This window comes from Idiotropiscis lumnitzeri, chromosome 1 (genome assembly GCF_059441095.1).
Source record: "Idiotropiscis lumnitzeri isolate Australia: NSW breed Sydney's pygmy pipehorse chromosome 1, RoL_Ilum_1.0, whole genome shotgun sequence".
Classification (NCBI taxonomy): Eukaryota; Metazoa; Chordata; class Actinopteri; order Syngnathiformes; family Syngnathidae; genus Idiotropiscis; species Idiotropiscis lumnitzeri.
In genome coordinates, this window is record NC_142391.1 from 4,806,190 (window position 1) to 4,833,451 (window position 27,262).

The 27,262-nt window shown below is 44.3% G+C and overlaps 3 protein-coding genes across 6 annotated transcripts; 1 reads left to right on the forward strand and 2 right to left on the reverse strand.

Annotated features, from left to right (window-relative positions):
• Nucleotides 1-1,322: 1,322 nt before the first annotated feature.
• Nucleotides 1,323-18,109, reverse strand: hivep2b (HIVEP zinc finger 2b). Of its 3 annotated transcripts, none has more exons than XM_088312188.1 (7): nt 17,748-18,109; nt 7,130-10,749; nt 6,012-6,157; nt 5,754-5,929; nt 5,103-5,201; nt 4,149-4,858; nt 1,323-3,159 (listed from the first exon to the last, which is right to left on the reverse strand). In XM_088312188.1, the coding sequence occupies exons 2-7, from the start codon at nt 10,664-10,666 to the stop codon at nt 2,821-2,823; spliced, it is 5,007 nt and encodes a 1,668-aa protein (XP_088168314.1). In that variant the 5' UTR covers nt 10,667-10,749; nt 17,748-18,109; the 3' UTR covers nt 1,323-2,820. The 3 variants fall into 3 exon arrangements, with proteins under 3 accessions (XP_088168314.1, XP_088168313.1, XP_088168315.1); XM_088312187.1 differs by lacking the exon at nt 17,748-18,109 and adding an exon at nt 14,310-14,549; XM_088312189.1 differs by lacking the exon at nt 17,748-18,109 and adding an exon at nt 14,310-14,547 and having other exon boundaries at nt 4,149-4,855.
• Nucleotides 18,110-18,761: 652 nt separating this feature from the next.
• fuca2 (alpha-L-fucosidase 2) lies at nt 18,762-23,226 on the reverse strand. Its single transcript, XM_088312190.1, has 6 exons — nt 22,477-23,226; nt 22,145-22,332; nt 21,542-21,881; nt 20,757-20,967; nt 19,568-19,867; nt 18,762-19,256 (listed from the first exon to the last, which is right to left on the reverse strand). The coding sequence occupies exons 1-6, from the start codon at nt 22,665-22,667 to the stop codon at nt 19,119-19,121; spliced, it is 1,368 nt and encodes a 455-aa protein (XP_088168316.1). The 5' UTR covers nt 22,668-23,226; the 3' UTR covers nt 18,762-19,118.
• tatdn3l (TatD DNase domain containing 3, like) lies at nt 23,104-27,247 on the forward strand. Of its 2 annotated transcripts, none has more exons than XM_088312191.1 (10): nt 23,104-23,333; nt 23,401-23,433; nt 23,517-23,590; nt 23,653-23,737; nt 23,821-23,883; nt 23,966-24,075; nt 24,156-24,211; nt 24,961-25,073; nt 26,537-26,614; nt 26,720-27,225. In XM_088312191.1, the coding sequence occupies exons 1-10, from the start codon at nt 23,280-23,282 to the stop codon at nt 26,861-26,863; spliced, it is 810 nt and encodes a 269-aa protein (XP_088168317.1). In that variant the 5' UTR covers nt 23,104-23,279; the 3' UTR covers nt 26,864-27,225. The 2 variants fall into 2 exon arrangements, with proteins under 2 accessions (XP_088168317.1, XP_088168318.1); XM_088312192.1 differs by having other exon boundaries at nt 23,280-23,333; nt 26,534-26,614; nt 26,720-27,247.
• The last annotated feature ends 15 nt before the right edge of the window (nt 27,248-27,262 follow it).

The window sequence follows — 27,262 nt, forward strand, 5'->3', positions numbered from 1 at the left end:
TCCGAGGCACTCCATCTCCGACCGAGCAAATTTCACGCAAACGATGGATTGGCTACTGAGGCTTTTTGTCCTCAATAAATCTCAGCTGAGAGGTAAATGATTTGTCCTCTTCCACATATGAGAGGCACAATGCACTTCAGTACATATATATACTATGTGTATATGTATATATATATATATTCATGAATACATAATAAAAACCAAACACAAACACAATCTGGGTACATAGCGAGGTGTTTTTTTCCCCATCACATCGGACGAGCGACCTGCTTTGACAAAAAACAAAAAAATTTTTTTTTTTTTTAAAAAAAACAAGAAAAGTGATCCAAATCTGCAAGACGCGTCGTTAAAGCAGTGCACCTTTAAATATGATTTATGTAAACATGAACGCAGTTCATTAAAATGGCCTTCCGACGCAAACGCGGCGACGGTTCAATTAAAAAGCTCCACCGCCTCGCCGCCATTTGTCGTCGATACAAACAAGCCACCGTAGAAAGTTTTCAGAGTTCCAACGCTGCCCGAAAAAATAAATGCATGTACAAAAAAAAAAAAGCATTTGGTGAACCATCGCTTACATTTTCAAGTAAATGTCGTCAACAGACACGCGCAATCTAAGGGCGAGATTTCTTTAAAATACTCTTGTGTAAAGTTGTTGCAAAATTTCAATATAACTGTCAAATATTTAAACAACATAGAGAAGAACAAAAATATTGCCGGCAAATGATTCTATTCTATTTATTTTGATTCAAAAATATTTTTTATGGATTTTAGATGACAATTTTGATGCAACAGCATTAGCATTAGCGCTCATAAATTTAACTTAATTATTCAAGTTCATCATTCAGTATTAATAGTGCACCATGAATACGAATGTAAATAAAAAATAAATAAATGTCGTTTTCTTAAAATATCATGAGTTGCGGTGAGCACATTCAAAAATATTGGAACTGGATGGTTAAATAAATAAATAAATAAACATGTACATTTCCTTATTTGTTTTATTTAGTCATTTTAGTGTTGATTTTTAACTAGTTATTCATTTTAACTTTTGAACGGGAACGGGAAATGGCAATTGGCCATATTTCCGTCATATGGAACGTAAATGGGGCAGCAAATTAAAAAATATATATAAACGTAGGTGCCATATTACAAACAGGAACAAGAGTAGTGGCAGCAAATAAAATTTTCAAATAAATAAAATAAACAGGCATAATAGGTAAAAAATGACTAATCAACTGTTGAAAATATTTAAAAAATATTGTAATATAAAACTTGTTTATATGAATGGTGGCACAAATTTAATTTGACAGAATTAATAATGATCAATTCAACTTTTTTATTGGGGTCAATATTAAATGTAAAAATATGAAATTTAAATATTTGCTCTAAAAAAAATTAATTTTTAAAAATTTGACTTTCATCTAATATTGTCCAAATCTTTGAAATTTATGCCTCTCAACAATAAATTTTATTTTTTTAGTCACGTCATGAAAACGGACTGATTAAAACATTTGCAAACATTAACTTTGGAAAACAACAATCTTCTTTTTTTTTTTTCATAATTTTCGTCATATAATAATGAAAATTTTAGGTAGCGCCTTTGTACATAATTCTGTTACTTTTATGCCCATCCCTAAACATGACCTGCAACAAGTTTCTTATGCACGTTTCTCTTGACGGCATTATTAAAAAAATAATAATAAAATGGAATGTTTCAAAAACACAAAATGATTCCCCACGTCGTTCATTCCCGACGTCAAAACGTGACAAAGTGCATTGTGGGAACACGGCAACTACTTGTTATGATGGTCGATACAGGAGAGGAAAGAGAGCAAAAAGATATCAAAAGCAACGCCAGCATGGTGGCTCACTGCATAACTTGCATCACTGCTGCATAATAAGTACATATATATTATATATATATATATACCATATAGAAATAGTAGTCAAATATTTACCAGTATCAATAAGTGCTTACATCCTAATATATATAAATACATCTTACAATAATTACATATGGACTTCCTGTAATTTTTGTGCAATAGCAAATCTCATGCAAGATAAAAACCACAACATTAAGAAAAGGAAAACTTATTTTTGTTGTTCTTTTCTTTTTTTTTTTTTAAAAAAAAAAAAAAAAAAAAAGGATGACTCAAGCTTGCAAAGCTCTCCCTCGACCATTTTAAACATCCTCCTCCCGAGCAAAATAAAGGCACAGACCCTCGTCGCGCAACAAGCATCAAAATTTGGACCTTCTCATCGTACGCCACCCGCTCTTCAGTTTTTTTTTCCCCATTTCAAATATAAATAATTACCGCACTACTGTATCACACCTCGATATGAGTACATAAAACAACAGTCTATTCGCAAAGTACACGAACGTTAAAATACACCGCGTCTAGAAGAAGGAGGGAGGGAGTGTAATACGTAAAAGGACGTTTTTTGTTTGTTTTTTGTACAGTAATCTATAAATATAATTTATGTGCAATTGTATGCAAACTGCTATGTCAAACAAAAGGCATATTAGCATTATACAGTATATCTCTTCATATTGCACCTGCACCCAATGAGAATAATAATAATTGTTAATCATCGTCGTTCGTCCAGTCCAAAGAAGCCAAGAAGCTGTGCCTCATTTGGGACCCAAACAAGTGGGCGGTGCCCCAAGGATGGGGGGGCTCGCATCGACCCGGGGTCCCTTCGTTTTGATTGTGAGCGAGGCAGTCCCAAGAGAAGAGCGGGATTCCTCGCCACGAAGAATCCCTGTCGTCGTATTGCCAAAGTCGGGACCCCCGACGAGTTGTCGGTGGCCCAAAGTCTCTAATGCGGGTCCTCCGTGTTGATCTTGAGCGAGGCGATGGCTTTCAAGCACGTTTGGACGTTCTCCTCCTGTCCGCCGTCCCTGATGCCCGAATCCAGACTTCCCTGATCCTCCTCCGCCATCTCGGAGGCCCCGTGGGTGGCTCCTTCCTCGCTCGGTGGGCTCGGCGGCACGTCGGAGGAGGCAGGGGAAGGTGGTGGCGCCTGGAGGGCTCCTCCGACAGGAAGGAGGGGAAGCAAGCTGAAGGATTGCTGCTGGGAGTGGAGAGGGAGGTGGCTCAGGAGGCCCTGCGGGGAACCGCTGGTGGCGCCGGGGAAATTGGAGATGCTCCTCTGCTCCTGAAAGACACAAAATGGGTTGGGCTAAAGAAAGTCACCGGGGGGTGTGCGGGGAGAGGGGAGAAGTGTCCATTTTGGGACTTCATACCAAGCAGCAATTTGGCCCAACAAAAACTGACCATGGAGGCTTTTTTTTAGTTTCGTATTCGCCCCTATCCAGCCTGTTTTTACGGTTTCCCTCCTCCAACACGCCTGATTAAAAAGATCAGCATCGTTATCAAGCTTCTGCAAAGTTTGCTGATGAGTTGATCATTTCAATCAAATGTGTTGGAGGTACAACATGGCTGGATCGGTTTTGGGTATCCCAGGTCTAAAGGCCTCAACATCCTCAATCCGACGTCGGTCGTCGGAAAGTCTGTTTGGTGTAGTGCGCCATGTCGTTAAGGTCGGAGTTGTTGTCGGGGTGTCTGGGGGGGAGTGTTTGGATGATTTAACATGTAGAATCGGGTCAGGTTGTCATGGTAAATGAGGACTGTGATTGGCTGTTAGCTCGCGAATCAATGCACTGGACTAGAACCGGAAGTGACGAAAGTGGAAAAACTGTGAAAATCAAAGATATTCGTCAGGAACTAAATCAACTTTGCATCATTTTCACAAATCCTCCATGGACATAACGCAAAGACGAATGAATCACTCTCATTCACGAGGGACCGTCGTTTTTGGAAATCACCGTCAAATGCTACGCATTGACTATTGCCGCCGATGGCATGGAGGGGTATTGCTTCCTACGCATGCGCAGAAGGTCCGGATTACTTGGCATCTCCGTCGCCGTTTGCGGTGTGTGCTTCCGTCATTTTCCGGTCTGATGTGCTGACTGTGAGGCACACGCGACGGTCGGCTATGACAGTCGATGTCGGATTGGTATCTCGAGGCCTTAAGCTAAACCAATGCACGAGGGGAGAGCAATCTCAGTAGCCAACATTTATGTTCTGACTTTACCACCAAAAACTCACTGTTGTAATATAAAAAAAAAAAATTGTGTTACGAACCAGTTCCATCTCAAAGGCTCCTTGTTGCTGAGCTCCGTCGATCTTGGCATGCGGTCTAGTCTTGTCGCCGCAGCCTCGCTGCTGATGGGATCCGCCCCGACGTGGCGAGACGGCCCTCAGCACTACCCGCTGCCTGCCCCGCACGGCCGACTCCCGCTTCCCAGCCATCTCCGCCGCCGGCGACGTGGGTCGCTCCAGCGCGACAGGAGGAGAGAGGTGCTGAATGGGTGAAAATCCGGGCGAGCCGGGCCTCAGCGGGGAGGCGTCCCACCTGGGGGAGCAACGACCCCTCGGGGAAAGCTCACGCCTCGGCGACGGGTATCGCAGACGGGAGGGGGACGGTTCCCTGATGGGCGACTCCCAGCCGGGCGAGAGGAGACACGACGAATATGGGTCGAAGAGGAAGCCGGCTTGATCTGGCGACAGGACACTCAGCGAGTCATCCTCCAAGGTCTTGTCTCTCTGGTCCGAGCCTGGCCACCTGCCGGAGACGGTGACAGTGACCGGCAGGGATGTGACGCCGCCGCCCGGCTGCGGACTGGTGCTCCTGGAACGCAGCTTGGGCGTAGAGTCGCCTTCGTAGTCGTCGTCCTCGTCGTCATCCTCGTCGACATCATCCGCGTCTTCGTCCATACCGTCTGAATATTCTGCATCAGAGAACTGATGTTTGGCCGCGACCGCCACCTTGGATTCTTGTGGCACCTCGTCTACTTAAAAAGACAAAGCATTGCTTTAGCACAAACCTACACCGTAGAATTAATACTCGCGGCACACAATGGGGCAATGAGAGCGCCACTGCCAACTACTGGAGTGGAAGTGTAATTACACTTTATTGCAGTACAGCGGCAAAAAAGAACCTCTAACAAAAGAAACCATCTAACTACTCGTCCCCCACGTTGCCCTGCTGACTTTTGTATTTTCATGTCTGATGTCGGCTGATAGACGTGTTCTTACCGTGTTCCTGTATCTCCGTCTCATCCATTGTCACTGACACACCCATCTCGAGGCATTTCTTCATGTGCGCCTTCGACTTCATGTGTTTCGTCAGGTTTCCTTTGCAGGGAAAATAAATAAATAAAGAAAGAAGGGAGAAATTACCTGACTTAACAAATAAGCTGATACGGTAAAAGCTCGAAATAGACCCGACGGTGTTCCGCTGCTGCGGCATTTCCGCATAGTGATTTTTAAACGCATTTTTTTTTTTTTGGACTACTTTCCACATCAAATAAAAACTCTTGAAATCAGGCGCACAAGGACGATGACGTTTTTCTTTTTAGTTTAAATTGGCTTCCCTTAACTGTATTTTTGTGTCGCAGTGGTTCGATCCTCGTGGGTTAATGCGCCTTTTGGCGCTGTAAATCTTTGTTGTTGAAAGCGAAAGCTAGTTTCCATGACTTCTTCTTCGTATTCGAAATGGAAGAACAACTTCCACCGGGAAGTGGGAGAATGGTCGCCATGACAACAAGCTTGTGGCTTCCACATGAAGGATTTTTTAATTTTTTATTTTTGCATTTTAAAAGTTAAATTAAGTCGAGCTCTACTCACTGTCGTTTCAGACATCTGAAGCAGATTTTGTTCGTTGATCTTCCCCCGACCGACACTCACCTTTGGTTTTGAACGCAAAGTTGCAGACCTTGCAAATGTAGGGCCTGACATCAGTGTGGGTTCGAATGTGTTTCTTCAGCATGCTGGGCTTCTTGCAGCGGATGCCGCACTCCTCGCAAATATATTTGCCCCGACCGCGCCCGCGGACGTACACGTAGTCCTCGTTAGATTTGTACCTGATGACATGAGAAAATAAAATTGTGAGTGGCGAGTACTTTGAAACGGTGACAAGGCTCCCCCCGGGGCTGGTTTACCGACCCGCCTTCGAAGATCTTGATGCGTGTCGGAGCTGTTTGGGTATTCTCTTTCCACTCTTCCTTGGCAGCTTTCAGTCTGAAGCTGGTGTCTTTCACCTTCTTGCCCGGGTTGACGTCCGCCTCTTTGGGTTCCGGTTTCCTCTGCAGCTGATTCGGACCAGCAAATGTATTGTTAACACGCGGCATGTAACGTGACTCGGCTCGTCATTGTTGCCTCTTACACGGCCTGGTTGGCAATCATGAAGTGCACTTCCACAGCTTGGAAGAACACTCACTTTTTTTATTTTTATTTTTGGTGGTGCTATACTCTTTTGTGGCCTGTGTAGCTCTGCGTGGGACATTGTGATTTCCAACTCGCTCTGGTGGCTTGTTAGCTCGTCTACAGAGGTCCATTTTCACAAATTTGTACAAAAGTCGGGACGTGCTCTGTTCTATTAATAAGCTATGCGATTGCAGTAATAAAGTTGGAATTACAGCAAGCATTTGTATGAAAAACACTTCAAGGCGCCGAAGCAAAAAGTATTATTACAAACTATTCAATACTCAATACAAACTATGAAACTAAATATTGGGGAAAATACCAAACTGGTGAGAAAAAATTGCTAAACAAGATAAAAAAACAAATGATGGATATCATGAAATATGGCACAAAAATACACATATTAGAAAAAATGCATGATGATCAGGGGCAAAAAATCATGCAAAAATTTGAAAATACATAATTTACTATCAACCTGAGCGTCAAATTTGAAGGAAAATATTTATAAATATATATTCTTTTTTAAAATTTAAATTAAATTATACATAAACAAAAAATATTCATTTGATTAAATAGTTGGTTCATTAAGAATTAAATGAATCATAATAACAATTAAAAATGAGAATGAAAATAATTCCTAGGATTTGTAAAGCATACAAATATTTATATCGTTACTAGTTGAGCACACAATTTGGCCCATCCCTGGCATTTTTTGTCATATTTTTTATGTATTTTTTTTTTTTATTGTACTTTGGCTATCGTTCGAATTGTGCAAATGTACCTACAGTAATTACACTCTAATTAGCAAACCTCTGGTGTACGAAGCAAGGGGGTGGGAGGGATTCGTTTAACCTCCTCACCTGTTCGACCGTCTGCCGCCACAGGACAAGTGATGAAACCAGTTTCCCATTGCCGGGCTGACTCATGGCAGCCATCGAATAGATCAGCTTGCCTCCCTTCTGTCTGGAGTGCAGCAGGGCCAGTGCAGTACTGGTGCTCAGCTCCGGCGGATTGGGATTGCGCGAGCTAACGTGCCAGGTGGCATAGACGGAACAGGGGCCGCCGCCGCCGCCGCCCCCATCGCCGTTGTGCGAGCAGCTCGGCTTGGTGTAGCTGAGATAACACCAGCTCACACCTGTTGCCGTGCGAAGACTTGGAAAGGGAGACGGCGTCCCCTGATGCTCGCTTTCCGAGACCAGGATGTCCCGGCTGAAGAGCGGCTGCGCCCCCGTGTCCATCTGCGCCGGTTTATCTGTGCCTGCTTCTTTCGGATACGGAGGCGAGCTGCTCTCCATAGCAGACTCCATGCTGTGGTCGTCGCTCGCTTTTCGAGGCGTGATAAACTTGCACCTGTGTGAGTCATCCTCCAAGTGGCACTTGCCCAACTCCACCGCACTCAGCTCCTCCACAATTTGCCCAAACATCCTTTCCTCCTTCACACGCTTCTGCTGCTTGACTTCCATAAAGAGGTCGAGGCTGCTGGCGGGCGAGAGCATGCGTTTGTTTGCGCCGCCGCTGGATGCGTTGGTGGTGGAGATGGTCCGGGAGGTGAGGGAGAGGGGGATGCCTGTTTTGAGTTTGGCCGAAGACAGGTCCAGGGCTTCGACTGAGACCGAGTGCGTGGCGGCTCGATTGTGAGCAGCGGTTAACGCGGGGCTAACTCTCTCGTAGTAATTGTCAAAGATCTGCGACACGGATGTGTACGTGAGGCTGCCGTAACTCGGCACGTGAGTTTGGATTCTTACGGGGATTAACAAGCCGGGATGCGAGGGCTGAGGGGGGGTGTTCCCGGTTGAAAAGATGGCCAGTGATGAATTGGTGCCGGCGCCACAAAGCATTTGCCCGTGCGAGGCCTCGGTGTCCATGCTTAGTGACTCCTGGCGCACCAAGTTCCCCCTCCGTCTCTCCTTCGCCAGGTCGCCGGGTCTAACTTTGGATGTTGGATCGAGGCTTCCGTAGTCAAATGACACGCTGCGGACCTCTGGGAACTCCTTGCGCAAGTTGCAAGGCGCCTGCTCCGAGGAAGAGCGTCGCATTTCATGTTGATGGCGGTGATGGAGAACAGAGAGCGAGTGGCCGCTTCCCGGCACGGCTAAGAGCTCGAGAGGCTTGCCGAATTCATCCTGTCGGGCTGGCGAAACTGGCTTTAGGGTCTCCTCTCGGTCAAAGGAGAAGGCGGAGCTGTAAGATAAGTTGCTGTCCTGACTCGGGCTTCGCGAGAGGCTGGTGCATGCCGACTCGAAACTGGACTCCCCTGAGGAGTGCTCGATGTCGGCGAGGCGCAACCGTTTTTTCTTCGGGGGAAGTTTTTCAGGAGGGAACTGGGCTAAAGTTTCACTCCGCTGCGGCCATTGAAACTCTTCCACATGCTTCTCCGGCTCCTTCGCCGGCACGTCCGTAGCTTTTTCCGGACTGTCGGGCTCCACGGTGACCCTGATCTCCGGTACTTGTATGTTGGGCTGTCGCACCAGTTTCGCGCCCATCTGAAAGGACTGCCTCAGTATGCTGTCGGCCCTGTCCAACTCAAACGACTCCTCCATGGGCTGAAATGAGGAGAAGGCCTCCTGCCTCTGCCTGAGACTCTTGTAGGAATCGGACTGGTCGGCGTGAGGCCTGTTGATGAAGTTTGTGTGCTGGATCACCGAAATGACATTTCCTAATGTTTTTCGGGCACACATTTCAGGGCTGACTGATATGTCCATGTCGATTCTGTCCAGCTGAGTACTCAATCGTCCTTTCACGACGCCGACGGCGCCATGGCTAACCAGCTTCGGCTCGTAATCCTTCCCGGAGTCCAACATTTCTTCGCACTGTTCGTGATGCACCTCATACTGAGGCGGCAAATCCTCCTCTTCGCGTTTTTCTTTCCGGCGCTTCCGCGTCGCCAGTTCCATGGCATGCCTCTGCAGATTCACGCTCGGCGGATAATTGTCCATTTCTAGTGGCATCTCGCTTGCCCTCCCGTGGCCGTCGCCGTCCGCGTGGCCCTCGTGGGACGGCAGCTCGAAAGCAGCTTGCCGCCGGAGTCTCCTCATGCCCGCGTTGCTGGTTCTCTCGTCGAACGAGTGGCTACCCCGGAGCGCCTGCGGCATGGTCAGGCTGACCGCCGAGGATGTTGGCATGGAGTTGCTCCTGAGGAGCGTTGCCATGTCCGAGCCGCCGTCCAACTGCGCTTCTTTCACCTCGTCCCTCATGAAGGACTTTGTATTTATTTTGATCGACTCGACCGTGTCCTTTTCCTGGGTGAAAACGCGAGATACTCCTTTCTCTGAGTATCTTCCCGCGTCAGCGGAATCGACGTAGCAGGCAACGTATGCCGCGCTCTGCTTGGGGCTGGGCCTGTAACATTTCCCAAACATAATTTCCTGGTAGGATTTGGCGTTAACGTTCGGGGGACTGGTCTGATGCTCGGCACTTTCAGATCGGGAAAAGTAGCCGGAATCGGTGCTGCCTTTACTCGACTGACTCGGAAGGGACAGATTGTGTTCCGAGTCGCTACTTCGTTTTTCCGACAGCCGAAGCGCGAGCCTTTGTTTAATTGTGCATGACTGAATCGCACGGTTCGCCTCAACGGTGGCGACAGGAGGGGCGTTGATTTCCGGGGGATGGGATGAGCTGACCTGAGTCGACGTCGACATCGCGGATGCCTTTTTGTGAGAAATGAGGTTGAGCACTTTGACGGCTGTGTGATCCGAAGCCTCGGCCGGGGAATCCAGCAGCAGCAGCGGGTCATTGAACGTCTCCTCGTCAGTGTCCGTGCTCTGCTCGCCGTCCGAGAACAACTCCCCCTCGCCTTCGAAGGACCCCTGGTCCATGTTGGTGTTCTGAGCGAACGGCGACGTTCCGGCTTTGAGTGAGTGGGTGTGGGACTTTCGGTGTTTGTACAAATTGCTCTTGGTTTTGAAGGAAAAGCCGCAGGGGACGCATGGGTAGGGCCGCTCCCCGGTGTGCGAGCGGATGTGTTTCTTAAGCACGCTGGGTTTTGCGCATGCCCTTCCGCAGTAATCGCAAACATACTTGCCAGGCTTTTGCGCTTTCAGCTCAGCCTTACCGACAGCATCTGACTGAAGCTCCGGCCCTGAATAGCAACTTTGTTGCTCAGGTGAACTGGGGGACTTCCTTTGTCTGCCGGTCACTTTGGCTGCCGGCAGTGAAAACGACGTTTCGGTGTCTTGACTTTTGGAGATGGAATCCTCAAAAGTCAGTGACCTCCCTGAGTCGGGCGCTTTTTTGGTGTCTCTGGCCGGGCCCTCCTGCAGGTGCTGGTGCCACCCTTTGCCCTCCATTTCCACCGATGGACTCCTTCTTATCTTGGCTGCTTCGGGTGTGCATTTTTTGGGTGCAGCATCTCTGTCCTGACCTTCCGGAGAGCCTGTGGCGGTTTGGAGTGACTCCATTAATCCGACGTTGCGATGGTTTTTGCGAGATAATATTTCTTAGGTGTCAGAAGTGATGTTTGTGTGCACGGGCGACAGCTCATCTGTAAATAAAAGAAACACAAAGTGGGGATTTTTGAGGATGAGTGAGCATAAACACTGAAATGTTTGCATCCTTGAGAGAAACACGACCTCCCGCACCACACAACACACACACACACACACACACCTATGACACAATGACCAGATTTTGTAATCTCGAGTCGTCGCTTGGTCGACGTTTTGCTTTGTGTTGCGTTTGAAAATTTGAGTTTCAAGGGAGCTTCATATTTATTTATGAAATAACATGAACAAACACACAAATACAAAACGACAAACCTCACAAAGAGCTTCTGTCGTGACAGATCATTCCTACATGCTCACACGCAGACTAACCAACCAGTCCAGCTTCTGATTTCACTCACTAGGTAATGCCCCTTAAAGGCACACATTCACCACTGCTAAAAATACTATTGGAGATGCATTAACTCATTCACAAACAGCCCTGTAAAAAAATAAATAAATAAATAAATCTTTGACGTGTTTAGCCGTCAATGGCAATAAGTGAGTTAATGACGCTTTCAAAAATATTTCCATTCTCTTAAGACTCACCTCACCTTACGATGCACAAGGCCCCAGTTACTTTGTTCGGGCAGGAACCTAAATTCATGTTGATATTCATAGAGAGAATCTAAATCCAACCGTTCGCCATGGTCACTTATCTTCCAACAAGATGTCTAGTTCCAGTTCTAAAACTTGTTTTTTTAACGTACCATATTGAGGGGAAACACGAGTACAGCCGTCATCTCTCAAACCGGGTCCGGTGGTGCTTCACTCGTCTTTCTGCCAATGGGATTCATTTCAAAGTTACGAGCGAATTTGGGACGGTTGGGGTGAGCTGGACCCTTCTTTGCCGTCAGACCAAATCCCGGATTTATTTCATGTTGTGCGCTCGCTTCAGTTTGATTACCCTCAACCAGCCAGCCTCTTTATTTTAAATCACGCTAAAGTAGCTTGCTCAAAATGTTCCTGTTTAGCTTGCGAGTTGCTACTATCCTTCGGTTTTTAAAGTGTTTTTGGTCTGGCTGATACGTTCACAGGGTTACGTCATCGCCATGGTAACTCAGTCGGAAACGAGGATCCTCGTAAATGACTCAAAGCACACTGTCACAACAAAAGAGTTCATCGCAATTACCAAGTGGAAGTTTTCAGACTTAAACAGAGAGTGCATTTTAGCCGCTAAAAGTGAAGACTTGAAGGGAATATCCCTCGCCTGGAGCCAATGCCAGCTGACTTTGGACGAGAGGCCAGTAATGGCAGAGCACATACAGACAAACGACTATTGTCACTCACACCTGCGGACAATTTAGAGCAGGTGTGGGCAAACTACGGCCCGGGGGCCACATGCGGCCCGTTTAAACGTTTTAATCCGGCCCGCCCAACTTGAAAAAAATTTAATGAATAAACCTTGATTTATTTTGGAGGAAAAAAATGGAAGATCAAATAAAACACGCACAGGAAAGTCTGAAGTTTGGACTCAGAACTTGCCAAGTCTGGCAGATGTGCCAACCGCTCGTCAACAGCCGAGCTTAAATCCCGCCAAGCATGCATCCTGAGCCATCGGTTTCAGTGCAGTAGCGTCAGCATCACCTCGTATTCCCTCACGTCTCACCCTCGCCAAAGATACGCCAAGCCCTCGTGAATTCTGGCAATTGCTTTAGCCTTAACACTGGACGGCACTACCTCCGTCTCCTCCTCTTCATCCTCTCGGTATCAAACGCCGTGTCCTCCCTAACGAGGTTATGTAAGATTATCTGGTTCAAACCCTCCGAGTTCCCCCGTAATTAGGACATCCTTTCTTGCTATATTATTTTTTTTTTCCATCACTCCTTTCTTTGTTGGTGCGCCACGGACGTACTCGGCCCAGCGCGAATCACCGAGGATGCGAATCCAAGGTGACTCGCCACATGCGGACTGTCGCGTGAAAATAACCGTGGAGGGAATGGAGGCGAAGAGGCGGTGCGCCACGTTTGAGTTGGTCGTGTTAAAAAGGTGGTTGGGGGGGGGGGGGGGGGGGTTTAAACATGCTAATGTTAGCTTGGCCTGTTGCTACGCCACAGTCTTGATTTTGTTGTGACGCTCTAATTTGTTTTACTTCAGATTTAGAAGGAAATATACGATACGGCGTTGTTTGTAATGTTTTGCTTTGTTTTGTTTTTTTGGGGGAATTTCTCATTAGCTTGGTTTCAAACCAGGGGTGGTCAAACTATTTGATTGGCGGGCCAGAATGGGTTCTAAAATTTGACCGAGGGGCCAAACCAGGAGTAGATGGATGGAGTGTTTTGGTAGCATCGCCTCATCGGAGAAAAAAAAATACATTAAATTTTAAATGAAAATTAACAAAAGCATTCCAACAAAATATCTGTCTTTGACACACCAGAGTATTTGGAAAATAAAACATGAACAAGGTTTCAACATTTATTTTTTTTTCAAGTTTGGCGGGCCGAATTAAAACGTTTAATGGGCCGCATGTGGCCCCCGGTCCGTAGTTTGCCCACGCCTGGTTTAAACAGATGTGTTGTTCCAATGTGGTTTTCTCAGTTTTCCATTTGAATGATGCCTCCAGTTTGTTTTGATTTTCTATTTCCAAATCATACGTGGTGACTTTTTCACCGTTTCCCGTTAGAGTGGCTCAATCCAACCGTTGGCTTTATTCGGGCAGTACGCTCAACGCAGCGGGTTTTTTGCAGTTTCCTGTTAGCATACTTTGATGCTCTATCCTCAGTTTTCTTTTTTTTAGTGTGGCTTGATGCGTTCAATGGGATGGGATTTTTCTATTTCCCATCAGCCTGAATTCAATTGGAGAGTTTTCTCGCAACGTCCCAAACATGTACCTGGACATGACTCAATCAAGTTCAATACTATGTGTCATATTTTATTTATTTATTTATTTTTTTTGCAACTTCCCAATTATGTGTCTTGATCCAACTGATGCATTCAATGCGACGTTTTTCGCAAAACTCCGCTAAAACTCAATCTGAGGTGGCATCCGTGGCATTTTTCACGTAGTTTACCAAGAGTCTTACTTGATGCATTAAAAGAGTTTTTTTTTTTTCCTCGCAATTTCTCCTCCTTGTGCCATTCTCCGACCGATGCAAAGCAGTCCAGAAATAAATGTGACATTTTCACGGTTTTGAAGTGGGAAAACAACGTACCCCTAACTGAGCCGAACGCGTTGAGCCGATTCGATGCTGTGCAGCGGCAAAGCAGGTTGATCTAACATTTTGGGGTGGTGGGGTTGGGGGGGGGGGCTTTTCAAGGCTCCCTCCTCAAGGTCGATCTGACCTCATTGCTTAGTTTCCATCCCCCCTTGAGGTCCTGAAAAGACGACTGCGGCGTATGCCAGATTAATCCCGTGTTTCGCCGCGCGCACAAAGACGCAGACGCATGTCGTCGTGTTGCACCTGTGCAACAAATGCATGACACAGCAGCGGAGTGAGGCGCAGGTGGGTGGGGGAAAAAAAAAAAAAAAAAAAGAAACACTCCGTCCCTTTAAATGCGAGCATCCATAAATATCACAATGACATTCACACGCATGCCCCCACCACCCCCCCCCAACACAAACCTGACATTTCAACCCCCTCCTCTCCTTCCACGTCCCGCATCCTCATTCCTCATCCCGCGCCGTCCATTCCGCCTCCACCGGGATCGGGGGAAAAAATCCGATGGTAAATGTCCCATCAGTCCGGAGTCGCGGCGGTCGCGGCGCACATTTGAAGCGTTCTATTGATGCGAGCCAGTCACCGGAGAAAATACCCAAGCATGACGTGCAGACCCGCGTACAAAAATAGCAAAGGGGCCCTGGGAGGGATTACACAACGGCCCACGTTTCAGGGCGCTTTTCCTCTCCGGCTCTGGCAGCTCACTCAGGCTGGGTAGGAGGAGGAGGAGGAGGAGGCGCGAGGGAGCGAAGGAGGGAGGGAGTCAGATGTCATGATCATTGTCAAAAGATGCTCTTCATTCATCAAGAACCGAGAACCTCCCTTTCAAAAGGTGCAATTCAGATGGCGTGTGACGAGGAGGAAGTGGGAGGAGGGGGGGGGGGGGGGGTAAAAGCCTTGGGGCTCTTTTGTGAGATGCTCGGAGCTTCCCGTCACGACGTCCTCGGCCTCCATTCACAAAGGAGGAGAACCGTCGACGTTGTGACGAGCCGAGCGCCGCACAATGCCGCCAGATTATGTGCAGCTGCACGCCGCATCCTGCGTATGTGTGCCAGCCTCTTCAAACCTCAACACACACACACACAATACCCCCCCCCTCCTCCACCCCAGAGTACGTCAATTTCTTCGGCTTTCTTATAGATCGAAATATACAGAGAACGTGATCACAGATAAGACTTCGTCAAGCTTCGCCCACACGCCATGGCGAAGGCTCAAATTCTTCGCGAGTGACAGTCGGCCATCTGTCACGTACACATGGTGTAAATTGGGTAGCAATCGGACGAAAATCTCGGGCAGCAGTTTTTGTTTCTGAAGGACCCCGAGAAAATGTGCAACATGCAACCCGAATAATTCCAAATTGGCCACTTCAAAATCAAAATGGCAGACTTCCTGTGTCCTTTCAAGCGGGGTTTCTTGAGGTGTTTTTGTGGGTCTGCTCATGATCGACGTGCCCACGAAATGTCACGTTGCTAAGGGAAACCGGCTTCAGGAGTTGAATTTGTTTTTATTTATTTTATAAATATATATGTATTTTTTTACAATAGATCGCCGCTGATACAAAATGGCCGATTTCCTGTGCCAGGTCCGGCGGCTTTTACTCATCATGCCAACCAAACGTCAAACTTCGTGTTTGGGTCGAATTTTCAAAACATTGCCAACACGAACATTATTTAGTTTTTGTTCTTTTTTAAGCCGTAATGACGTTAGAAGCAATGCATGGATGATTTGATTAATTCTCAAATTCAATTAAAAATTATTGTTAAATGACTGAATTTAAGACAAATAGAATACAATATAGTCTTGTCGCATAGTATGCTTAGCAACGTATTTATGAATGTGATTAACGGATATGTAATAACTACATTTTACTTAAAATTTAAAAAGGATAACAAATTTTTGATTGAATGATGGAATGGAATGTTTTTGCAATGTCTTTCAGACTCTGAACTTCAACCAGCACTCACGTGCGTGGGAGGAGGAGCAGGTGCTGCTTTTTTCTTTTTTTTCTTTTCTTCTCCCTTATTATGGGATAGCCACTGCACTACTCGGCTTAGCGGCCTTACAAGCGGAGAATGCCGAGCGTGTGTATTGAAAGAGGAGCTCCTCATGGCGCTATTCTTAGTCATCGAGCGTGGAACAAGTCGGATCTCGCTTGCGGATTCATTATGCAGCATAGGGCGCATGGGTGGGGGGTGGGGGGGGGCAAATACAGTCAAGGTCGAACCACTCGTCATCTATAAATACAAATGCTCTCTCTTCTGAGGATGCACACTTGCTAGGAACAGCTGAGCGGGATTCCATGTTGACCCCCCCCCCCAAAATGAGCACATGACAACAAAGTGAATGACGGAGAGGGGGGGGGGGTTGGTGGTAGTAGGGGGGAGGGGTTATGAATGGAAGGTTTGAGGGTTTCTCCCAGGACACTCACACACATCATTCAACTTCATCCTTCATCCGCCGTCTCCTGAAAATCTGAAAATAAGCTTGACACCTAGTGGCGCGTCGCCATGGCAACAGAGTGTGCCACAATGGCCCCGCTTCCTGTCGGCATATATAATTACCAGCGAATGTTGGGAGGAAAAAAAAGGGGGCTTCCGTCATATTAAATAGAGTTATTAAAACGGCATTCAAATCCAAATTTCACCATGTTTAAATTTGCATATGATTGATTTCGTGTTTACGTGTTAGAATACAGCCATAAAACAGAAAATTAGAACATGAATAAAAAATTATTTCGAAAATTATCAGTTTTGTTAGAGGGATATACTTTGTCCTATGACAATTTTTCTAATAGAATAGTAAATATATTTAGAGGGGTAAATAAATTATAAAGACAAAAATATAAAAAGAATTTAATAATATTTTTGTACATTTATTACTATTTATAATCATTACAGAGCATGAAGATGTAAAGGTTCTAAAGACAATTTATACTTTGTTTGCACTGAAAAAATAAAGCTATTAAGGTACCTTCTGCATTTTATTATCAGTATGACTAAAGAATATTTGCAATAGTTTTTAATTAAATTTTTTTAAAAATAGGAATTAAAATATATGTAACATAAAAGAAAATTACAAATAATAAAACTTTAAAAAATCTAACACGTGTGTATATTATGTGTATAGACTGTATGGATGTGAACACCAAAGCAGTAATAATAATAAAGCAATAATAAAATGATCTTTCAAAAATTAAATCCGAGGCACTTTTTCAATTTAACTGAAAAATATTCCATATAAATGATTAAAAGAAAACAGAACATAGAAATTAAATAAAAACATGGATGGATGTACTGTATCATTTTTAAAAAATATGACCTATTTGGCCATCTATTGCAATATAAAAGTATAAATAATGAGGATGATAATAATAATAATTTCCAAATGACTTGCTGTTGAAATTCAAACATGGCTTCTTTTGCTCGGTCTTGTTGGATCATCTGTCACGTGCCTGCCTATATGGGGATGTCCGGCTCGTTGCGCGTGCACGCGCGCACGCGCGCCTTGTTGTTGTTGATGTGGGGGGGGAAATGCATGGACCCGAGAACCCCCTTGGTCGCCCCCCCATATGCATGTCATGGAACATTTGCAGAACAGGGACCTCCCCCCCGGTTTAAAAGCGTGCGACAGTGGGGAGGGAACACACACAACGCATTTCCCCCCCTTCCTCCCCCGCACTGGAGTCACCCTCTCAGGTGACAAACATCGCCCCCCCCCCAACACAAACCCCCTCCCCACTTAAGAGTCCCCACCACCACTAGCAGCCTAAATTCAGCTCGGAAAAAGCGATGCGACCAAAAAAAAAAACAGAATGGCATACAAAAAAAGGCGACGGAACTTACCAGGTATTAGACGGCACCCAGACAGCTTCATTGGACCTCCGGGTGGACGGATGTACGAATCATGAGGGGGGCGGCGGTGAGGATGATGTCCAGGGGGGGTTGCTTTCTTTCCGGAGTCGTCCTAGATGAGCTCCGAGCGTGTCCTTACGCCTCCTCCGGGTTGCAATGCAGCCGAGCGCCACCAGAGGACGCCAAAAACAGCTCACGGCGTTTGATTCACAAACGGCATCCCGCCTTCTTGAGAAAAAAGAAAAGTAACACGTTCAGCATTCGTTACAAAATGGACAGAAAAATCAATGGGATGAAACGTATTGCCGCAACATTAGGTACCAGAGTTTTCGCGCCACCCGGAAAAAAAAGAAGGACTGGTCAACAATTTAAAAAAAAATTGTGCTGATTGTTTTGTAGTTAGTCATATTCACAAGATCAAAGTTATGACATTAGAATTACATTTTACATTTTTAAAAAGTCTATATATTTTTTTTAATAAATATTTTTGGGATCAGACAATATTATGGGAATAAAATCGTATGTTTCTTAGGAAAGAAATTTCAAAATGAAAAATCCAATTCCAATAATCAAATCATATTTTTAAGAAATTTTAAATTATTGAGGAAAATTATATTTTAGAGATGCAGTGTTGTGCATTTACATGTACTTTAGTCACGTGGTAGTAAGTATTGGGTGGTATAAAGTATTTTTTTCTATAAAAATTGCATTTTCAAGATTTTTTTACATTTTCAACTAAAAAGTATGGGATTGATTTTACGATAAGTCTGTTTTTTAAAAAAGAGGAAAGTGCTCATATTCTGAATAAATCATCTTTACAAGATGAGTCATACTTTGAGAATTAACAGATAATTACAAGATATTTGTTTTAAGAGCATAAAACAATATTTATTTCAAGACCATGAAACAATATTTGTTTTAGATATTTTTCCTTCTATATACTTTCCATGAAAAATTGTGTTTTCATATTTTCTGTATTAAAGTCATAATATGACAAGAATAAACTTTTTCAGAAAAGGTTTCATTTTGAGGGGAAGAAAAGACAAGGATTCATATTTACAAGCTTAAAGTCATAATATTACAAGAATAAAGTTGTCTATTTTTGAGGAAAAAAAATTGGAGACAAAGCCGCATGTAATTTGCGACAAAATGTCATATTTATTGTATACCGTACTGTGTGTGGCTTTTCTGGGGAAAAAAAAAAGACTTTCGACATTACTTAGCACAAAATTGTATTTGCATATTTGATTTAAATAGGTAAAAAAAAAAAAACAAGCAGCATTTTCAGCTGCTTGCTAACAGTTTCAGTTCATTGAAGCAGTCCAGCGTCTCCGAAATCAGGTGGCGGCAGCGTCTTCTTGTTCACTTGGCACCTGTCAGTCTGAGGGTCCAGGCCCACTGGCATGGCATCTGGCTGATGGACAGCTGAGGTAGGAAGACCCGGAGACCGCGGGGAGAAGCGGGCTCCCACTGCACGGGCCCGTGACCCAAAAGCACCACCTTGTTTTGTTGTTTCCGCCAGAACAAAAAAGCAGAGAGCACATTTTTAAATGGAATTACCGACAACAAAAATCAATGCGAGTGGCCCCGCTTCCCAGAAAACTACAAGCGGAATCCGAGAAGGCGTCTTAATGAGTCAGCAAGAGGCGGCGTGGGCACGACGGCCAGCAGGTGAGATGCAATTTAGTTTCTTGAATAATTATTATTATCCACCACTAGTACTTTGGATACAAACAACCCCCCCCCAAAAAAAAAGACGACATATCCCAATATAGCATTAGCATGATGGGGGTGTGCCTAATAAAGCTTACCTGAGTGTGTCCCGGTGTGAGCTCAGGTTCGCCGAGGAGTAAAATTCCATCAGCTGGCCACGTGAGGAAAAAGGCAAAGACTGCGTTCTGCCGCGGTCTGCACGTGTACCAGACGCCGGATGTGACGGCGTCCTTCTGAGCCCGCCAGGCGCTGCTGTTGTAGACCGCCTCGCCGTTCACCCCGAGCCATCGACCGATCTGACGCAGACGCTCTTCGAAGATGGGCGCGATCCTCCCGTCCGCCGTGGGGCCCACGTTCATCAGCAGGTTTCCGCCGCAGGACACGGTCTCCACCAACGTCTGGAGGAAGGCGCAGTAAATGGTCAGTCGTCTAAGCAGAGGCCATTTTGTACGTTTCCAAGGGGCCGAAAACAAAAACTGGCCTATGGCTTTTGGCTAACTGCTACTGCATTGGAAAATCCCCACTCCACCCCCAGTTTCATTTCACCCTCACCAACATAAGATTTGGCAGGTATGCCTACAATGAAGAGACCACAAAAAAAATCAAGAAAGCATGCCTGAGAAGACACACAGCAAGTCCGCCATTTTGGTTTCAAAGCGGCCATTTTAGGCTCATTTCCGACATCTACAGATTTTGGCAAAGTGTTACCAACTTTGAAAATTAAGCCCCCAATGGCAATTTGACTTAGCAAAAAATAATGTGGTAGTTGTGTCCATCATAAGGTGCCCCACAAAAAAAAAAAGTCTGAAGAAGCCAAACCCCAAAAACATGCATATTAGTGCAAAGCGACCATTTTAAGATCTTGACCAAATGTCTTGAAAATTCAGACCGACAAGGTTCCCTTGGCGACAGTACAGTCAATTGACAATCAAAAATAGACCCTTATAAAAAAAAAAATCCAAAAATAGCTCAAGACATGATGTCTAAAAAGACAAAAAGTTTTCCATTTTGGTTTGAAGCAGCCATTTTAGTAGCACCTTGTAGAATTGTGTCTTAAAACCCTAGCTTGGAACCCTAATTGCCATTTTAGATCACAAGTACAATGTAGAAACCATTTTCCCTTAGCAACATGAAATTAGGTCGTCAGGAGTAAAAAATTAAACAAGTAAAATAAAAAAAAGCCATGCCAAAAAGTCACATGAAGTCTGGTTCAATGCTGCCCTTTTGGGCTCATTTTAGTCATCTCCATCAAAGAAAAATTCTGGCGATATCTTTTGACATATTCACCGCCACAAGCTCCTCGATGGCGAGGTAGTCGGCGAGCGGGGCGTTGCGCCTGTAGCCCCACGACTTGGTGTCGATGGTCATGCAGTTTTCCCACTTGTGCGGCAGCAGGTGACCCGGCTGGTAGCGGTCGGCGCAGGTGTAGTAGCCGCCGTGTTTGCAGATGGAGCCTGAGCCCCACCGGTCGTTTGTCACCACCGTGTCCCGCACTGGGCTGCAAATACAAAAAACAAAAGCAAAAAATAAATGAATAAAAAAAAAATACTGGAAGAACAATCCTCGAAGGGTGGTACTAGTACTAATAGTGGTATCTTTGCTCCCTCTGGTGGTACGCAAAAGAATTGCAACCTAAATACAGTTATTTGAGAGCCTATTTTATATTTTAAAGTTAAGTTGGAATGTTTTGAATTAGTCTAGAAATGAGAGGGAAAATACAATAAATCTCTCAAAGTGGTCATTTTATTGTAAACGCGTTTTATTTTTGGGAATGAATACTTCTGCCTTTAGTATTTGTTTAATCTTGCAATACAAATATTTTTTCTGTTGTCTTTTTGGGGGAGTGGGGTTTAAATGTTCAATGTCATTATAGCTTAAGTTGTAATGTGTTTAAAAAAAATAATCTGCAAAAAAAACAAAAAATGCAGGATGACAATTTTTGCTGCTTTGTGATGAGCTCTAATATTTTCTCACTTAAAAGAAAATATTTTTGGATGCACTTTTAGCTTTTACCACAATAACCTACCCAATTACGTCATTAAAAAAAATTAACGGATGACTATAATGTTTACCTATCATTGTAGAGCCAGGCTAGGAATCCCGTGCTGTTCCAGTACTTGTCCGGTGCATCCCCGTCGCCGTCCGACCACAGCACGTCAGGCTTATACCTCAGCACCAGCTCGTAAAGTTCAGGCAGACTCTTGGTGACGGCAAAGCGGTTGGTGGCGAAGCGGTTGGCGGCATCCTGCAGGAACAGTGGATGAAACCACTCGAAAAGTGAGTGGTACAGGCCCAGACGCAGGTCGCTGTGAGCGCGCACGCCGCTCGCCACTTCCGCCACCAGGTCACGCTTGGGGCCCAAGTCCACCGCGTTCCAGTTCCAAGAGGTCTCGGAGCCCCACAGTGTGAACCCTGGGGGTTATTGACATCTTATATTGGCAAGCTTAGCAGGTCGGCATCAACACAGGATTATTTTTACATTTTTTACCTTAGCGCAGGGTTATAATAGTCTGGTTTTGAGTTATGTTTTTATTTTTTTTTTAGTTTTTGTTGTCATTTTATGAATTTGAGGGGCGTGGTTCAAAAAATCTTTAGTTAAATTTTTAGTTTTAGTATTAGTTTTATTTTTTCTGACAGTGTTTGGCGTTTTGATGACTCAAAAAAACTATGCAGACCTTCGTGGTGTTTTGTGGTCAGGACGATGTACTTTGCTCCCGATGCAGCAAAGATGTCCGTCCATTCTTTGGCGTCAAAGAACTCTGCGGTGAAGTGAGGTGCAAAGTCTTGATACTTAAAATCCGGCGGGTAATTCTTCTTCATGAATGCCACATACGGCTGCAACTTTTGGCCCTGCCAGTACCACCTGCAACACAATGGAAACGCCACTAGGTGTCAGTATTGCTCGGCTTCTTGTTCCTTCTCTGTCGTAAACGCGGGAGCAGTTTTACTTTTTGAATTAGATTTCAATTTCAGTCTAACTATAAAGAATAAGCAAAAGAAGTCTCACCAAAACCACTCGCTGCCGAAGCTGGGCACGGAGAAAACCCCCCAGTGGATGAAGATGCCGAACTTAGCCTGGTCGTACCACTCCGGTAATGGTCTGGAGTCGATAGACTCCCAATTGGGTTCGTATTTCTCTGCGGTGACGCGGATGGACAGCAGGTAGACGAGGAAAGACGCAGCGGTTAAAATCGCCATTTTTGTCTAAACTGAAATAATTTTCAGAAAATTTAAGAAAAAACATTTAGTGGTCCACTTCTTGTGTTGAAAATAAGGAAGTAGAAGCGGCCTAGGCGATGAAGTAACCGCAGGTCGCGTTTGAATTCTAGATTACAATTTGCGGAAACGATTTTAATTTAATAGCGCGCATGATATCTTAATAAAATTCTTGTGGGAGACTCCATGCACAAATCTAGTGTTGTGAATGTGTGGCGCATGCGTATACTAGAATCGTTTTTTTTAAACACACTTGGCACCTTGAGCAACTGCCAACAATCTACATTTAAGTACGTCTTTATTGAAACTTCTATTTTTTTGTATTTATTTAGAATTTTCCTTAGTTACCTATTCAATGTAAAAAAAAAAGAGAAATTAGAACGATAACATTTAAACAGAAAAATGAAAGCGGCCCTTGTTGATGACGTTTACATTGGGTGCGTTTCATTTTAAGTTTATCGAGTTGGACAAACTGTTTTGCCCAGAGAAACTGACGGCGCCGGCCTTGTGGGAGATTCCGTGTCGAAAATCTGGTGCGCGTGAATTTGGCGCACGCGAACTGGGGCGTGCTATCCCGGATGTTTTGATTCCACCATGCGTGGTTTCCTCGACTGCCACTGTCACATCTCCGCGGGAGATTTTGACGAGGTATTAATCACAGTTCCCGAAGGTTTTGCTCATGTATCTGTCTTAAAATGTCACGTTTATCTTTTAGGACATAGACACGGTTATTGAAGACTCCAAACGGGTTGGTTAATTTCTCCTTGAATTCTCTTGGATCGTTATTTGTGTCCACGATGAAACATGCGTGTTGTTGTTTTTAATTGCCAGGCTGGACTTTTGGCATTGTTGGCCGTAGCCGAGCATGCAGGCGAATTTGACAAGATCATTGCCTTGTCACAGCGGTAACTTTATACAATTTCTCTTTTTCTGTTTTTATATCGCTAACTTATGTCTTCATTTTTAGATTCCCAGGGTTTGTGTTGCCCTGCCTGGGAGTCCACCCTGTTCAGGAAGTATCCTCAGACCAACACAGAAGTGCTACTCTACAGGTAAGAATGCAAGATAAATCCAAACTTACTTGGAAAATGTCACTGCTTTGCGCCAACTGTGCAACACTTTTTCTTGTCTGCAGGACCTGGATGTTGCTCTTGCCCTCATTGACAAATACAAAGACCATCTCGTGGCCATTGGAGAGGTTGTAGACTTTGCAGATTATTGTGAACACGAAGGCTTTATTTTATTTCTGACAGGATTTGTTTTCCTGTGCGGCATCCTAGGTCGGTTTGGATTTTACACCCAGGTATGTGAGCAGCGAGTCAGACAAGGAGAGCCAAAGGCAAGTTCTGATTCGCCAGGTGCGTTTGGCAAAAGAGCTGGACCTCCCTCTGTGAGTCAGTGTCAAAAGACATGTTCAAGTGCATCAAAATGTTGTTTTATTGTCTAATCAAATGCGCGTTTTTTTATTAGGAATGTTCACTCACGTTCGGCAGGGAGACCTACTATCCAGCTTCTGAAAGAGCAAGGTGACATCTTACGTTACTTTTTGTATGTGCATATCCATATGTAATTTTTTTTCACATCTCTGAAACATTTTTCTCCACTCTTTATTAATTGTACAGGTATTCAGTATGTATTAAGTCACATTTTATCAATTTTGACAACATGCACATGCAAAAAAGTAAACCACTGTTACAATGGCACATAAAAAAATAAACTTTAAGTCAAGTCAAATTTTTCCTGCGTATAGTTCAAAAAGTCAATGAGAAAAATTTGAATAATCAAAGTAGATGCATTGTACAACTTAAAATTTCCACTGTCATGTATTACCATCTTAGATGTGTTTTAATGGTAAATAACACACCGCTTAGAAAGTATAAGAATTAAAGCAAGTGTATTGTTTGACATTTCAAACCTCAATAACGCCAATGGTGTGTATTCAATAATTAAAGCAGCTTTATTATATGATTTCAGAGGTTTTTCTGTGCAGTATTACCACCTTAAATATGGCAGTTGTGTTCTAAATGTGTTATTACACGTCGGATAGAGACAGTAATTACGACAGATGCATTGTATGTCTTTAGAGGTTCAACTTGTACCCCATTACTGCCTTAAAGATGGCAGTCGCGCGTATATTAAGTAAGTATATGATCTATACACGCTGCTTGAAAATAATAGGAATTCAAGTGGAGTCATTTTATCCCTTCATAAGTTCCGTTCCTAATAAGCAGTAAGAAGAATAATTAAAGCAGCCTGTGCTGTTTCTTTTCTGCAGGTGCGGACAAAGTTCTCCTTCACGCTTTTGACGGGAGGTCGTCAGTGGCCATGGAGGGGGTACAGGCGGGATACTTCTTCTCCATCCCGCCGTCCATCGTACGCAGCGAGCAGGTGCGTGCCAATACACTGACTGGACACATCATTAGGTACACCTGCGTCATCTCATGTCCCGAATGAAGTGGCCTGAAAGTGAAATTTGTCTTCGCGAACGTGCTGTAATGAGTCCATGTCAACAAAGTCCGTCTTCAATCAGATAAGAAAGGAAATGGATCATTTCGGGGAAGTTTCCTCGCACTTTTCGGAACAGGCCGTTTTACTCACTCGCAAACCGTGTCGACATTTCGAGTTTCGGCTGTAATCTATGTAGTGTGTGCGCGTGTGTGTGTGTGTGTGTGTGTGTGTGCTTTTTGATAAACTAATCAACGGTCAGATTACGACGTGAGCAAAAGGAGCAACCCTTCATGATCCTTTGGAGGGCCGATTGCTTCACATTGAACGCTGCGTCAACTTGCTGCTGCTCACAATTGCCGCTCCACTTCTGCTCTTTATTTCATTTCCCAACTGCTTATTTAAAGATTGTTCATTTGGCAAATTCCAGTCTCGCTTTTGTTAGGATTTATTTTCAACGGTGATGTCCTTCTTGGTGGTCTCCCACAAAGTCCACTTTGACCCTCGAGTTTGTTCACCTTTAATTTTCTCAGAGGTTGTTCAGGGCTACTTTGTTACCATTTATATTTATTTTCTCTTCAATTCGTCATCGATTTTTCTTATTCTGGCTAGGGAGGTAGGTTACAGTCCCGTGGATTTTAAATTTCGGAATAATATGTGTATCGGAGCATAAAGCTGCTTGGATATGGTCTGATAGGATTTATGCAGCTGACTAGTTTTGGTGTTGCCTGGATGTATCATATCCGCTCATTTGCGTATTATCGGTGGCGGGCGGTCAAGGCCTTCAAGAAATCATGATCATATTCTTCACATTGATGTCATATTATATCCTAGAGTTGAATTTTTAGGTTAGAGTTTTCATCCAATCAGAATTCAGCGAGCTCGTGTTGCCAGGCAGATTTCACAACACCAGGCGCACGCACTATTCGTCCGAAGCCTTCAGATAAAATCGTGCAGGCGTTTGTTCTGTGTCTCAAGGGAGCTTTATAGACAGTTGCGATAGCCAATCAGATCACGAGTTGATGACCGTAAGGCCTTCTTACTGGCCTTACATTGAAGGTGATGAACGCGTTTTGTGATTGGATATTCGCTTGGGGGGGTTGGTAGCGTTTTGTGAAATCAGCACACCAGAATGTGGTAATTGGCGAACGTTCGAAAATCTTAAATAAAATCTTACTTTTTTTTTTTTTTAAACCAAAATGGCCGAAGGAGGGAAAAATGTGAATTTAATTGCAGATACACTTGCCATTTTCAAGACAAACCTTTCAAGAAAAGCTAGGTCGTCCAACACTTACTCAGAACTGTGTAAACGTTTGACACATGCATAATTTGTTGGCTGCTGACTTTTCTTGCCGCCGCAGCTCCAAACTAATTTATTCTCTTCTTCCTCTGTGTCCACCAAGAAGCAGAAACTAGTGAAACAGTTGCCGCTGGAGAACATGTGCTTGGAAACCGACTCACCCGCACTCGGCCCAGAGAAGCAGGTCGAGTTTGATTCACATTCATTGAACACAGCAGAAAAATCCAAAGAGGTTAAATAAGAGAGCATATCCATTTCCAGTTTTTGTGCCATCTTCTTTGACACGCAGGTGAGGAACGAGCCCAAGAACATCGTCGTTGCGGCCGAGTACATCGGCGTCGTGAAAGGAGTGTCGACAGAGGAGGTGATGCGGGTGACCACGAGCAACGCACTCCGACTTTTTCCCAAGTTAAAGTCGGCCATCAAATTGTGATACCGGATAATCAGGCAATTAAACCCATTTTTGGCAAATAACATTGTGCTATTGGGTTTATTTATTTATTTATTTTTATTTATTTTTTACCAGGGTCAAGTTAACGCGATGTGCTTTTTACATTGTTAAAAGTACAACATTTAAAATTTATTCACACACACAGGAGTTAGATTTTTTTTTATGAAAAGCAAAGAAATAAAAAGTAGCCAAGTAAAAAAAAAAAAAAAAATTGCACTTTATTTCTTTTATCAACCAACATTGGCGTTGATATTCGACAATTTGAGTTCAAGAAACTGCCGAGTGGATTACTTTAAAAGCCACCTTCTTGACAATCTTGATTCCAAAAGGGAGATTTGAGATGGGTCTATCATTTGCTCAATATCTTTATGTTGTTTATTT

What these genes read in the sequence shown, in the direction of transcription:
- hivep2b (XM_088312188.1), bottom strand. Translation starts at nt 10,666, where the DNA reads ATGGAGTCACTCCAAACCGCCACAGGCTCTCCGGAAGGTCAGGACAGA. An exon ending in CTTTGCGTTCAAAACCAAAG is followed by an intron (nt 5,202 to 5,753) that starts GTGAGTGTCGGT and finishes TTCCCTGCAAAG; the next exon opens with GAAACCTGACGAAACACATG. An exon ending in GACGGAGATACAGGAACACG is followed by an intron (nt 4,859 to 5,102) that starts GTAAGAACACGT and finishes TGTCTTTTTAAG; the next exon opens with TAGACGAGGTGCCACAAGAA.
- fuca2 (XM_088312190.1), bottom strand. Translation starts at nt 22,667, where the DNA reads ATGGCGATTTTAACCGCTGCGTCTTTCCTCGTCTACCTGCTGTCCATC. An exon ending in GACCACAAAACACCACGAAG is followed by an intron (nt 21,882 to 22,144) that starts GTCTGCATAGTT and finishes AATAACCCCCAG; the next exon opens with GGTTCACACTGTGGGGCTCC. An exon ending in CCATCGAGGAGCTTGTGGCG is followed by an intron (nt 19,868 to 20,756) that starts GTGAATATGTCA and finishes GCCTTCCTCCAG; the next exon opens with ACGTTGGTGGAGACCGTGTC.
- tatdn3l (XM_088312192.1), top strand. Translation starts at nt 23,280, where the DNA reads ATGCGTGGTTTCCTCGACTGCCACTGTCACATCTCCGCGGGAGATTTT. An exon ending in ATCATTGCCTTGTCACAGCG is followed by an intron (nt 23,591 to 23,652) that starts GTAACTTTATAC and finishes CTTCATTTTTAG; the next exon opens with ATTCCCAGGGTTTGTGTTGC. An exon ending in CACTCGGCCCAGAGAAGCAG is followed by an intron (nt 26,615 to 26,719) that starts GTCGAGTTTGAT and finishes TTTGACACGCAG; the next exon opens with GTGAGGAACGAGCCCAAGAA.